General features: G+C 36.1%; 1 protein-coding gene across 1 annotated transcript; it reads left to right on the forward strand.

The window, feature by feature from the left end:
• The first annotated feature begins 8570 nt into the window (after positions 1-8570).
• LOC103720576 (cytokinin riboside 5'-monophosphate phosphoribohydrolase LOG7-like) lies at positions 8571-14022 on the forward strand. The gene is made up of 7 exons (XM_008810341.3): positions 8571-8796; positions 9702-9799; positions 10864-10894; positions 11750-11849; positions 11973-12043; positions 12899-13042; positions 13586-14022. The coding sequence occupies exons 1-7, from the start codon at positions 8650-8652 to the stop codon at positions 13721-13723; spliced, it is 729 nt and encodes a 242-aa protein (XP_008808563.1). The 5' UTR covers positions 8571-8649; the 3' UTR covers positions 13724-14022.
• Positions 14023-14449: the final 427 nt, after the last annotated feature.

Consider the following 14449-nt stretch of genomic DNA (forward strand, 5'->3'; position numbering starts at 1 on the left):
CGATATTATTAATGTTTTAATTTTGTCATGAAAATAGTTTAGGTCACCATATTTGATGATTGCAATCAACAAAAATGCAGTAAAATAAATATAATGGATGAAATACCATGTTGCCCGAGCATAAATTGCACACATTTAAACTATTCTCTTCTTGTCCCAAAAAATATAATATTTACATATGAGACAAGAAATCAAATATATGGAATTTAACAAATATTTTACTATAATTGGATTCATAATATTATTTTTTGGACACCAACCCTCTCCCACATCTCTCTCTCTAATTACGCAAGCTTTATGCTAAGATTTTTATCTTGCTGGCAATTTTTCAATTTCTATTAATACAAACCACAATCCAAGACAAGATATAAAAAATTTCTCTCTCTCATCTCAGCTGGTGTATTCCAATGATTATATTAGTAAGAGCAATATTACTAATATTTTAATTTTGTCATAAAAAAAGTTTAGGTCGCCATATCTAATGATTGCAATCAACAAAAAAATAGTAAAATAAATATAATGGATGAGATACCATGTTGCCCGGGCATAAATTGCACACATTTAAACTATTCCCTCCTTGTTCCAAAAAAATATAATATTTACGTATGAGACAAGAAATCAAATATATGGAATTTAACAAATATTTTACTATAATTGGATTCATAATATTATTTTTTTGACACCAACCCTCACCAACCTCTCTTTGTCTCTATAATTACACAACCTTTTGCACCTAAAATTTTTATCCTGCTAGTAATTTTTCAATTTCTATTAATATAAGCCACAATTCAAGATAAGATATAGCAAATATCTCTCTTTCATCTCAGCTAGTGTATTCCAATAATTATATTAGTAAGATCAATATTATTAATATTTTAATTTTGTCATGAAAATAGTTTAGGTCGCCATATCTAATGATTGCAATCAACAAAAAAGCAGTAAAATAAATATAATGGATGAGATACTATGTTGCTCGAGCATCTTATCATTTTCCATATGCTTCTTTCTCCAATCAATTGTCTCTCCTAGTGTTACTATTGGCAGGTATAGTAATCTAGCCAAAATTTTGAATTAAAAATCTTAAATAATTTTATGCTTTTTCGAATTAATTTTTATTTTCCATCTTGTATGATATCCGGCATATTTCAATTTTGAGCACCTATATATAGGTGATCAAAATGATGGATTTTTTTTTTGGCTGCCAAAATGACACTAAACAATCTCAGCCCATTATCTTTCTTAACATTAAAAAATTTATGTATATATGCAGGATAAGAAACTCAAGAAAACAACTTAAAATTCGAAAAACTGAACGTGCGGAAGCAGCGGTCTACGTACAAAAAATTATGAATGGTCAGGGAGGATATCGAGTTCTTAGAATTAATTATTATATTATTATTTGGTCAGCAATTCTCTCCCTTGCACGGAAATCAGTTTTGAGAGACGTTGGAGGGAGGCCGGTCATCAGTAACTTCAGTACTAAGACTAGACCCAAAGAAGAGAGAGAATGCAAGGGATACGCTTTTAGCTTTACGAGTTCCCAGAATAATTCCTGACGTATCCTTCCAATCCCCAATCATGACGCAGCTTTTCCTCGGTAGCAGCGTCACTCCAGAATTTAAAAATGCGACAGGACTCGCCCACTCGGCTTTCCCGCCTTTTCTATTTTTATTTATTTAATTTATTTATTTTTTGTATGGGCTACTCACACTGATTTTATAGTAGCATAGAATGTATTGTCAAAAGAAAATAGACTATCTAATGCTGGAGAAATTTCTGACTCACAAGTCCAAAAAAAATGCCGAAATACTAGGCGGCGTAAGAAGCGATTCAATCAACTGCCCTATTTACCTCTCGGTACACATGCACCATCTGAAAAGAGGCACAACTCCTTACCAACCACTGGATGTCGTCGAGAAGCAGATGCTTTGCTCCTCTCCGCCCTTTCCGATGAATCTATTCTATCACCACAGTCAAGTCACTCTAAAAAGTGATGTGCTTAGCTCTTAGCACATATCTCGCATAAGAGACTCTCTTCCACGCTACTCAGAGCTCCGCCTCTAGAACTGAAGCCTTGAAAAAGAGACGTCTTCCAGCAGCAATTATTCTAGAGTCCTGATCTCTGATCGTGAACGCAACTCTGCTTTTTCGCCTTCACATACACCATATTGTTTTGTTTTTTCTTCTTCTTATTCTTTTTTTTTTTGTGACGGTGGTCTAATATCATCGAGCCCATCCGTAAAAAAAAAAGAAGCATCAAAGGCCAATCACACAAAATTAATATTATAAAATATTACAATATAACTTTCTATTTTATTACCATATATTTTGTTTGCTGATTTTTATAAATATAATTATACTCAGCTGATTTAATTAATTCATTTTACCAAAAAAATTAGACGGACAGAAATAAAATTACACTTTTATCCTCTCAACTTTCAATTTTTCTAATATATAGTTAATTTTTTCAACTTTTAATTTGAGCCAACATCATACTTGAATATGAAGGACATGTATAAAAAGTTAAAGAATTTAATTAAAATTTTAAAAAACTAATTGACCGGAAGTGAGATTGGTAGTGTAACTTCATTAAAAATAAACCACTTGCAATGGGTTCGCTCGAAAGTGGAATAGCAATCAATCTTTAAAATATGATCGTTATTCTCCTATGACTAGCTATAATTTGATTGTTATATTATTTGTGTAAATAAAAGTATTAACAATCTATATCATTCAATTATTTGACAAACACTGGATAGGGTGAATTGATTTATTATTTTTATAATTAACTATTTATTCTTATTTTCTCATCATTACTCTTCTTTTACTCGACATAAATAAGATCTATAAGCTACTTCCTAATAATTTATGAGAATTTGAACATCAAAATAATTCACTTGATGGTGGTAAATTAATTTTTAATTATATTGGTAATTTCTTAACTTTATTTTCTTTTGAATTCAGACCCAATTTTTGTTTGAAAACTATTCTTTATTGGCAAAATAAGGAAAAATTGATTCAAAAAGCCAAACATAATATTTGAAATCTATGTTCGATATAATTACAATTGATCCAAATGATCAAATAATAATTAGAAATAAATCTATAGAAATAGAAGCAATCATCCTTTGTGTCGGCTATTACATGTAAGAGCTAGAATGAGAAGCTCTTTTCCTTGATTTATATAAATTTTATTGCGATGTAAAATAAAAAAGAGCATGCAACACAATTAAAGTATCATCTAACTCTCAAAAATTATAACCATTGCAATAGCATGCAGAATCTCCATCAGCCATTTTTAGAAAACACATAATTTTTTATTATCCATATTAGAACATATTTTTGAGTTTTAATATCTATATTATAAGAATATAATCCTTTCATCTAATAATTAATAAACTTTTTTTTTAAAAGACCCGGAACGCCAGATGACATGCTTGAAGGTTGGACCCGGCGGTGACAGCGTCCCTTCCGTTATAACCTCCGTTATTTCCGGGTGTTGGATTTACGGCAACTTCCCTTTCCTTTTGGCGCGATTTATGCTGGGCCTGCGGCGCACGCGGTGGCCGCGCCGGCGCGTGGTTTCTCCACCGTTATCTCCCTTTCTAGCACGTGCGACAAGGCCCCACGGAGCCATCACCTTTGAAAATTTGGTACGTCCGCTGACGCCTCGCGAGGCACCATACGCATTACTTGATGCCATCTCTGATCCAACGGTATTTATCTCTCCACGTGGTTATTTGGGAGCATCATCCAGTGTCGGCGTACAGACAGGAGTACGACGACGGCTGGCTCCGTTTCACGTCACGCCGTAACGGGAGGACAAACGGCTCATCTGTGACTGCTATGACGTCAGGAATCAGCGTACGGTGGGAACGGATGCACGTGATCCGTTTCGGAGGGAGGACAGTATTTTTTTTTATTTTTCAAACAATACGTGGCATTGATTGATGGGTCAGAAAGCCTTTCTCTCTTTTCTTTTATTTGTTAAAAACTTAAAATAAAATGTATAAGAATAAATAAAAGGACGGCGTCGGTTTTGGTGGTGATGATGGCCTCAAGATGGGAGCGTCATTGTGGGCGGCTCATTCCGACGCTGAGGGTGACGTGGTTTTGACGTCAGGAGTACGCGACGATAACGGGGGAAGATGGGAGGGCTCTGTCACGGGCGAACCCCCGTGATTAATTTAATCACACTCCGGTCCGTTTTCTTAATAATAATAATAATAATAGTATTTTAAATGAAACAGTATGGCCAGCTAAACTGGATCGAGATGGAGAGACGAAAATTGAAAGCAGATTCCTACCGCCTCTCTCTTCTTCTTCTTTTTCTTCTTTCTTTTTTTTTTTTTTTTTCCTGCAGCCACAGCTCAAACATCAAAAATATGGATACAGTCAACAAAATTTAAAAAAAAAACTATATAAAAGCTCTAGCACAGACCCCAGTCCACCCAGATAAAATTTCCAAAATGGTAAGTTACGAAGGAAGCAACCTAATCTACAACACCGTTTGCCTCTGAGTAGACGTGCATGCGTGGCCCGGTAGAAGTCACACTTCTTCGGTAATCTACGAATATCATGAAACAGTGGTCCGTCCTCGATTGTACCCCAGATTCACTTATCACCGTAGCCGAGTCTCTCTCGAGAAGGAGATGGTCTGCACTCAGTGTCTGTCTTGTATAACAGATATCCTCTTGGGTTGCTCTAAGCTCGGCGCACGCTACTGACGAGTCGAAGATTTCTGCAACTTCCGTAGTTGTGCTTTATACATTATATTCGCTATGTTCGATGTTGATGGATATCTTTTAGTTGCTTAATTTTTATTTTTTACATAACTTTTTATTTCTACCCAAAAAAAATCTATCTCAATAATGAGAAATTACTGCTTTTCTGAAATAATGCTGTCCTTAAGTCTATGCATGTTGGTCGACATGGTTGAAGAGAAGGGAGGAGGGAATGATATTAAAGTGTGACACCTCGACGGACACTGGGCCGGTTAGGTCGGGGAGCAGTGCATATTGTTAGGCACCAAATTTCCGTGCGATCTTCTATGTTCACGAGAACGATTAATTGCTGTCATATGTTTGACTATTTGACAGTTTGCTTTATAAAAGCTATACGTAATTAGGTTAAACAAATCCCCATGCCTTCTTTCCTAGTCTCCAGTTAAGAAAGTTTCCGCATGAGATGCAGGGTGGGATTAAAATTAAGATTTTTTTTTTGCATAAATACCCTCCTAAATATCGAATTTTGTATGAATACCCTTCCAAAATTGATATTTGCGTGTATACCCTCGTAAAACTCTGTTTTTGTACAAATGCCCCTAATATAACGGTTGTTCTAACGATATTAAAAAAAACATATTTATATTAATTAAAAATAAAATAAAAATTTAAAATTATGCTATTGTCCTTGTCTTCTTTTCCGACTATCGTGATTATGATCTATTGCATGTCTATCCATTAAGGGTATTTTAGTCATTTTAATTTGAAGCTGTTAATTTTTTAACGTCGTTAGATAGCATGAGTACATATGCAAAAATAAAAATAAAAAAAGGATAGAATGACAAAACAAGTGTTTTACGAGGGTATACATACAAATATCAATTTTGAAAAAATATTCATGCAAAATTCGATATTTAGAAGGTTATTCATGCAAAAATCCTATCAACTAAAATTAAGCAAGCACCACAAATTTAATCCAATTTGCACGCAAGAAAATGGTACGATCGAGTTGATAAAATCTTCATTTATTCAACTTTCAAAGTTAACTTGCATTTGTTGAATAAAAAATTAAGTTTCTTTTGAGACAAGTCCTGCCCTAGAAACGCCTCTATAAATAAGAATTTTTTATTTGATCAGAGTTCACGGTTAAAGGATTGGGATGCTTAATGTCTTGGTTCGAATTTTCTGGTAAGATAGCATGAAGGAGATGCCTGCATGATCTTTTATAGACTATCAGCATAAAACAAAGGCATGGCCATATGAGTTAAATCTCCATCTGCTTAATGCCGTTACAAAGCCTTTCAAGGAGAGCGGAGGGAACAAAAATTATACTTTGTTGAGTTCAATATATTATCATTATAGTAGCAAATAGCAACTGTCTTTACCAAATATAAATGACCCTGTAGCAACCCAAGATCTCACCCAAAATGGCTAGCCGGAAGTTATTATTTGAATTCCTTGATTCTGCATACCTAAGATCTACCTAGCGAATAACCGATGTGGGACTAAACACATACCCGCATGAGTCCTCGCAGACTCTCTTAGCTAACTATGCCAAAGAGATTCTAATCAATCTCTCCCTTACCATATCTTTTTTGCATATAATATATTGCAGGTTGGTCCTCTCTAAGCGGCAGTCATGCATATTTCTTTAATAAAATCTAATGAACTAGTTGGTTTTTCCAAACCAGAAAGTACAATCGCTCTAAAAAAAAAGGCATAAAGACTTGATAGATAACTTGATTTAGATAAAATACAAATATTTCATGATATGTAAACTAAAAACCATACAAAATATAGTTGCTCTATCTTTATCATGTTGATAAAGTACTTTAAAAAAATTTGATATAGCAACGACTTTTAAAGCCAGCACTACCTCATAAAGGGAGAGCAACCATGCTGGATAACCCAGATCAATTGAATTCAACAAGAAATTGGCGAAAATATCACCAAGAAATTAGACCTAGTGTCCAAGTCAAAGTTTTGAACATGTTAATTCTTTGATTTTGCATGAGATGATTAAAAATCGGCGGGATAAAGACAATACATAAAGCTGAAATTTAAGAAAAAAAAATATTTTGAAGGTACAATTTGAATGGATTAATCTAGTGGGGCCATCATTAAATAATAAATAAAGCAAATGGCATCCATTTAAGGTTTCTAGGTTGAACTTATCATAGCCTAATATGGCCACATCTTTTCTTGTTGAGAAATTTGCACGCTTAATCACATCAAGCATGGAGACATGGCACTCTCCTTTTATTATTAAGAGTGATGTCAGAACGGTATGAGCTACCTAAATCACCAGCTGGAGATCCCATGCATAGTTACATATGTCACATATATAGTCTCCTCTCCAAACTTTTAATGGCTATTTTGAGTTTGTGGTGTCAATTTTGTTCACATAAGAAATGTAATGTGAAGCATAGCATATCATCCTCCATATAATCAGCTGTAACTGCCAAGATGTTACTAGCATATTGGCACCATAAAATTATTGGTGTCCTTTAACTTTCTACAACCCTTGCAGCCAAGGAGCTTGTTTTTTTCTTCATTTAGTTTAAAGAATATTTTATCGGCAAGGCAATTTAACAAGATTACTTTATTGTGCCAAATTTCATTTGTTGGTGCTGGGAACCAATCCAAACCAGATGTCAAGTTAGTGAGGGTCATTGATCAGATGAGATCAATGTATGTCTCCGCAGCGATGTTTTGATGGCTACTGTGTTCGATCGACAGTGCTCCGATGTCGAGCATCCACGAGTCGACGTCGGACGGTGAAAGAACGACTTTGGGTGGTGTTCCAATGCTGGCCCCTACCTCAAATAGTAAAAACAAAAAAGTCGACCCATCAAAATGTGTTCAGCAAGGGACCCTCTCTATGCGACTAGGTGGCAAGCTTTCATTGGCTGGATTGCCTTATCAGTAGAGGTCGGTTTCGAGATGTACGATCATGCAAGAAATTAATTTTTGCTTCTCTAATACAACTACCAATTTTACTTTAATGATTGTCCAACTAATTTTCTTCGTCCTTTTTTTTGCACCATCAATGCTGCATCATTCCTCAAGATACAACATGAGGACCGTCCAAATCCAGCTCAAACTGCCTCCAATTTTTGATCATACATGTGAACCGAACGCATCCCCAGCTGACCAGAATAGTCCAGAAGTCACTTCTTAATTCTTATATGGTCAGTTTAGGTTCTATTAATTTCGGATTATATTGTAATTGATCGAATTGGACATCAAATCTAAGTGAACACAAATTAGAAGATGGAAAATGCCATGGGCTGCAAACTCTTTGGTTCCATGGAAGGCACTAAACTCCTGCCATTCATTTTACTTCCAAAGTAAACACTGGTTTTAAAGTTACCAAGGAGGCAATCACAAATGTCAGAATTCCAACAACAGTACGCGTATCCGGTCGCAATAAAAGCCTGCTAAACCACCAAATAAATTAAATAATTCTTGTCCTCATTAGTTACCTTTTTTTTTTTATCACCAATACATATTATACACCAAAATCCTGATTAGTTAAAGAATTAATAGACTTTTTACAAAAAAAAAAAGAATTAATAGACTTCATTTTTGTCATTTAATCTATCCCTTTTTTGGGTGCATTGAAAGAAGGGAGTAAAGGTACAAATAGAGGGAGGAAATTCTTCCCAAGAAGTAAAAGCCTTACTAATTATGCACGAGAGGGCGTCCTGATCAGGTGCATCTCCTGCCGTCCAAGAGGACCCGGCATTTTGTCGGCATCTCCGGTCCACCCCAATGTGAAAACGGTAGGAAACCTGACGGCGTTAGGACACGGCCTCGCTATAAATAGGGAGGCTGAAGTCTCCGATTCGGATAGCCTCGTTCCCACAAGCCAGTCCACAGAGTGTGACCTCTATCAGAAAGAGCGAGAGAGTTTGGTCGAGGAATGGAGAGAGAGATGGCCGTCGAGGCCGCGGCGAAGGAGACGTGGGAGAAGAGATCGAGCTTTAGGAGGATCTGCGTCTACTGTGGGAGCCAAGAGGGGAAGAAGGCGAGCTACCGGGAGGCCGCTATCGAGCTCGGGAAGGAAATGGTAATCGAAAAGAATTCACCTTACTGAAGGAAAACATGATGTTTTCCTTGGTTAGTTTTGATCTTTTTAGGGCTGCATCAGGTTTGGATCGGGATGCTCTAAAGGGTGTCTTGGATTTATTTTTTTTTCTTTTTTTTGCAAAAAACTTGCATTTCTATTGAATCCAATCTCAAGATCGATAGTTTCTGGCTTGTATGCAAGAATGGGAGGTTGGTGATCATCCATGGATTCCTGATCCTCTTTTCTGCTCCTTTTTAGGGCGTATTTCGATCGAGTCTTTTGTGTTTTTGTTCATCTTCCAATGGGTTTCTTCTCTCTCTCTTTTGGAGAAACAAAAAATCTAGGTTAATGTATGCCCTAAATTTATGAAAATGATGATTTCTTCTTTTAAAAAATGTTTTCCCCTTTTATTTTGAGTCAAAGATTTCATTTTTCTAAATTCTAAAAATTCAGGAGGGTTTGAAGGAGTGGGCGGTGGGGGATACGGGGGTTTGGCGTGAGCGATTGCTAGCTGTAATCAGACTGGGCATTGGGCAGCCTTCTTGCATGATCTCTGCCAAATAGTTATTATAGCGGCCAAAGAAAAAAAAGGTTAAGCTTTATCATTGTAGATTAAGGAAAAGGTGGGAGAGGAGGCTCTCCTGATGCCATCCTATACGAGGGAACGTGCTCTCTTGGTATCATGACTCATTACAATGTTCCCCCGTAGCCCTCCTCCTACGCTCCCGGATGAGGCCCTCCACTTCCATGGGAATTTTCGATTCGAACATTCTTTATCTTTTTTCCTTCTTATTTTGTTATCTAAGCTGGGGAAAAAATCAGCTTGGAATTTGTGCACTGGACTGGACTTGGCTGTTTGACACGTGAGCTTTGGTGTTTGCACTTGCATGTACTACGTCGTGCAGGTAGAGAGGGGCATAGACTTGGTGTATGGAGGAGGGAGCATTGGACTGATGGGCCTGGTTTCGCATGCAGTCCGTGATGGAGGGCGCCATGTCCTAGGGTTGGCTCTCTTGACCCTCTACCTCTCTCTCTCTTCTTTCTTCTACGCCTTTCCTTTTCCTCGGTTTTAGCCTATAAACGACACGTTTCTTCTTCTACCACCCTGTCAGAAAAAATGGCAACTCCTTTTTCTTTGTCCCTTTTATTGTTTTTTTTTTTTGCTAAAGGTCCCTTTTATTGTTCTGTTTATAATAAAAATGTGTCTGGTCCTTTTTATTTAGTTTACATAGCATAGTGTTCTTGGCATTTTCCTAAAACGGTAACTACTTTGGGTACTCTCTCTTACGAGGGAGGGAAAAGAAATGCATTCTCAAATGGGATCCCTAGCTTTTTCTTGTTTCATCTAGCAGGATGGCATAATATGATATATTTTCTTTTTCTAAAGCTGGTGTGGAAAAAATAGTAAAAATGAATTGATCCGGACCTCATTTTTTTATGTTCCATGTGGTTCATTTTATATCTTATCCAGTTCAAATGAATCATTGCAAATCAATGTAATGTAGCAATTGTTCTGTGTGTGTATATATGGGGGCGGGGGAGTTACTTGGCTTTATGGAATTAATAGAAAAGAATTTTTTTTGAACTAAAGTAAAACAAAATCTGCATAGTATAAAATAAAAAAGTTATATAAATAATGGATTTTGTTTCAGATTTGCAAATCTATTATCTTATTTTGAGGTTTATAGTTTATTTATTCGAGAAATGAATCTTTTGAAGACTCAAGTAAAAAATATGGTGGATATTTTTTTCTTTTCTATACACACACACACACACATACATATATATATATATATATATATATATATATATATATATATATATATATATATATATATATATATATATATATATATATATATATGTACATATAGTATAGTACTCTCCCTCCCTCCCTCTCTCTCTCTCTCTCTATCTATCTATCTACATCCCTCCCTTGAAGATGTTTAATGTTGTTCTTAATCTTTTTATCCTTTTATAAAAAAGGCTAGGCACACTGGCACAGTTTACTTTTGGGTCTATGATTCGTACTAAGGTGTTTATGTTATTTGTCTTGTCATCTTGCAGAATTATTCCAAAGACATTGATGCCAAGGGAGGTGAGTTCCTATCGGAATATTGCCCATTTTATGATTGCATGTTGTTCACATTTGATTTTTCCTTCCTATTGTAAGTGAAATCCATGATGTTAGGAACTTAATTTTGCATATAAGGTATATAGTTGCGCCAATGTGTTTCTGTCATGATGGTGAGGATCTGGATGTCCTTTTTCCCCCTTCTTTTTGATGATAATGTTGTTTCATAATATGAGCTAGAATTCTATATAAGTTTCATATCTATCCATTTTGTGGATCAAAAAATGAGTTGAGCAATTTTAACAATTTTTAGTACTTTTGAAGCAATACATAAACCCGGTAGGGATGAAGCCTTTGTCTTTTAGGGGCACTCCTGCGCTATATATGCCCATAATTAGTGCCCCCATGCCAAGCTTTTGCCAAAAAAAATAAAATACCTATTTGCGAATGTTACTGTTTGATGTCTCATAACTAAGTGTTCCTACTGTAAAACACATACATTCTATATTATGTGTCTTTTGAGCGTAATTACATTTTAATGTTGATAGGTCGTGGGTGTAGATAAAAATATCACAGTGGCATCAGTAGCTAATCTCTTATAATATCACAAAATACTGCTATCATACTGGTATCAATGGCATTTCAATTTAAATCACCATTCAGTTTTGTCATTCTGCTGCTGGCATACCACCACGTCCACTATCCTGTCCTTTATAGCTAATGAATCTGCATTTTATTCTAAAATGTTCGCCGACATAATTCATCTGTATGCACTCAGAAATTTTATTTTGCATTCCTATGCCTGCATGTTGTTCTTCGAGAAAATGTAACCTGACACTGTTTGAGACTTATATATATAGATTAATTTTTTTAATACAGGTAACTGGCGAGCCTGTGGGAGAAGTCAGAACTGTATCAGATATGCATGAGAGAAAAGCCGAGATGGCTCGTGAAGCTGATGCTTTCATTGCTTTGCCTGGTAAAATTTCTTTAGCTGATCAACCCCTTAGAGAATAAGAAGGTCAAATGTCTTTATATATATATATATATATATATATATATATTGGTGCAGTTTTATTTCTCATCTGAGTTCATATATCAGGTGGGTATGGTACGCTCGAGGAACTGCTCGAGGTCATTACATGGTATCAGCTTGGGATTCACAAGAAGCCAGTAAGTTATTACATTGTTCTCCTTTTGGTAGAAGGTGGACAAATAATTCAGTGTGAATAACTTATTTCAGTTTTGCATATAAGCTAGCATTGCTAATGGGACAAATGAAGTGGATGGACATTGTAAGGTTGTCTTCTGCCTTGAATTTGTCATTGGAACAACTGTACAGAGCCCTTTTGTCACGATATTTAAAGGCTAAATCTTTTGAAAACCCTAACATCCCAAAACTTGGGGTGTTCGGCTCAGACACCGGCCCGTTCCTGTTGTCCATGGGATCAAACAGTAAACATATATATATGTGCATGCATGTCATGTGTTCCATTGTTTTAGTGGGCTCCTAGCCATTATGCTTTATATGTTGCATTCGTTTGATAATAATAAAAATGGAACGAATACCCTAACCTAAGGTCATCCTTTCCAGCCAATAGAATGATGCACGTGATATGTTGCATTCGTTTAATAATAATAGTCAAGAAGTTTATGGTTTGCTTGCTTCTCTTTCATAATTAAGGAACAGTCAAACTCCTGTTATAGGGAGACAGCAGTCAAGCAATACTTAATTATCAGTTCACCATCGGTTAGGATTCTTCCTACCTAAGAAGATCACCAGTATGACTTATTTAAAATGCAATACTCTTTGGTTGAGTGGGGTCAGATGCTTGCTTTTTCTGCGATGTTTATATAGATATACTTCTACCATATAAGCAACTGAATACATGGCTACGTTATCTTGTGGCTTGAAATCTATTTGTAGTTTGTTAGGTTGATTCATATTTAACATTTAACTTCTTTATCCCATGTGATACCTTCATTCTTTTCTATGTTTTCTCAAGCAACATATTTATAACTGGACAGGTTGGTCTCCTGAACGTTGATGGCTTTTACAATTCACTGTTGTCGTTCGTTGATATAGCTGTTGATGAAGGTTTTATATCCCAAAGTGCTCGCAGCATCATCATTTCAGCCCCATCAGTCAAGGAGTTGATGAGGAAGTTGGAGGTGATGATCGACAGAACTTTTGTAAAATATTTGGTGCTGGGCAATGTCCATCATGATGTGCCTGGTGGTTCTTGCATGCTTCGTTATAAGCAATCTTTAACCCAAACTAAAATAAGTTCAGATAGGAAGTTATCCAAAAGCTGTCATTCCAAGTTTGAGGGAAAACCAAAATGTTATAATTATTTATTTAAAATGAATATTCTATAGATTATGGGTGTTCATTGTAGTAACTTATAGATTGCTGTTACGTACTTTCTGCTTCCACTAACAATGTTGTCAAGCAATTTTGAGTATTGGCGGTAGAAGACCACCATGTCAACCAACCTGGTTACTCATTGAAAACGCAGTTATTTAAGAAAAAAAATTTCGTTGTCGTATCAATTACAAGCAAGCCCATCAGCTATTTGTTTGTTTCAGGTTCATCGTAAGCTTATTTTCTTCGACTGTTGTATGAGTTGCAGATTGAATCTTCAAGGGCATATTTAGTCCAGATTTACCAGATAAAATGTCTAAATTTCTTTTTCTTTGGTGTCCATTTTGTAGGAATGCAAGCCGGAGTATGAAGCGGACCTTGTTTGGGAGACTGAGCGGAAGCCAGAGCAAGAACCCCGCTTGGTTTGGGAGGACGAGCAGAAGTCCTTGAATTTGGTGCCTAAAGCAGAGCCCGGTATTGCTACCTGATTGTTCAGCCTGACCACCACCTTTTGGCTCATACTGCTCTAACGAGACAATGATACTCCTTACAGACAGATCAAAAAACGTTTGAATGAAAGTAGAGTTCGATGTCCAGAGCAATCAGTGCACCTTCCTGGCCTCACAAATTTAATGAATAATAACATTACTTGGACATTTAAGAATACTCGGTCTGCTAATAAAATTTATGCAGTTGTTTTAATTGATTTTGTGACTAGAGAATATATATATGCAGGCTGCGGGAAATGTTGCTATTCTGCTTGTTTTGAGATGTTAACAAGGTTTTTGTTTTTAAATAAAAAGAGGAGTAGATCAACTTCTTGAACTTGATTAGACGTGTGGGCAATTCCAAGTGGTGGCATTAGAATGAATGCAGAATGTTGGTAACCTCACACAAAGAAGATCGTCTGAAATTGTCCTTCACATAGTTACCAATCCTTTTCATCACTCTGCAGTGATTTTAGCTATATGCAAAGCCTTAGTCCAAAGGGCAAAGCATCTCATGCACTATTTGGCTTTAATATATGGATCTCAGCTTCCATTCAGAGCCCTAGTCCAAAAAATATCTTCTCCTACTAGTGGGTTTTAATGAGTCCATCTCATAATCCATTTGCTTGTTGGTCTAAATTTGAATTGTTTTTTCAGCATGCCTTCAGTCTTTTAAGATTCTTTTCCTTAATAATTATCGTAGCATGTCCTCTCGTCGCCGTTCCA

Source organism: Phoenix dactylifera, chromosome 4 (genome assembly GCF_009389715.1).
Source record: "Phoenix dactylifera cultivar Barhee BC4 chromosome 4, palm_55x_up_171113_PBpolish2nd_filt_p, whole genome shotgun sequence".
NCBI classification, from domain to species: Eukaryota; Viridiplantae; Streptophyta; class Magnoliopsida; order Arecales; family Arecaceae; genus Phoenix; species Phoenix dactylifera.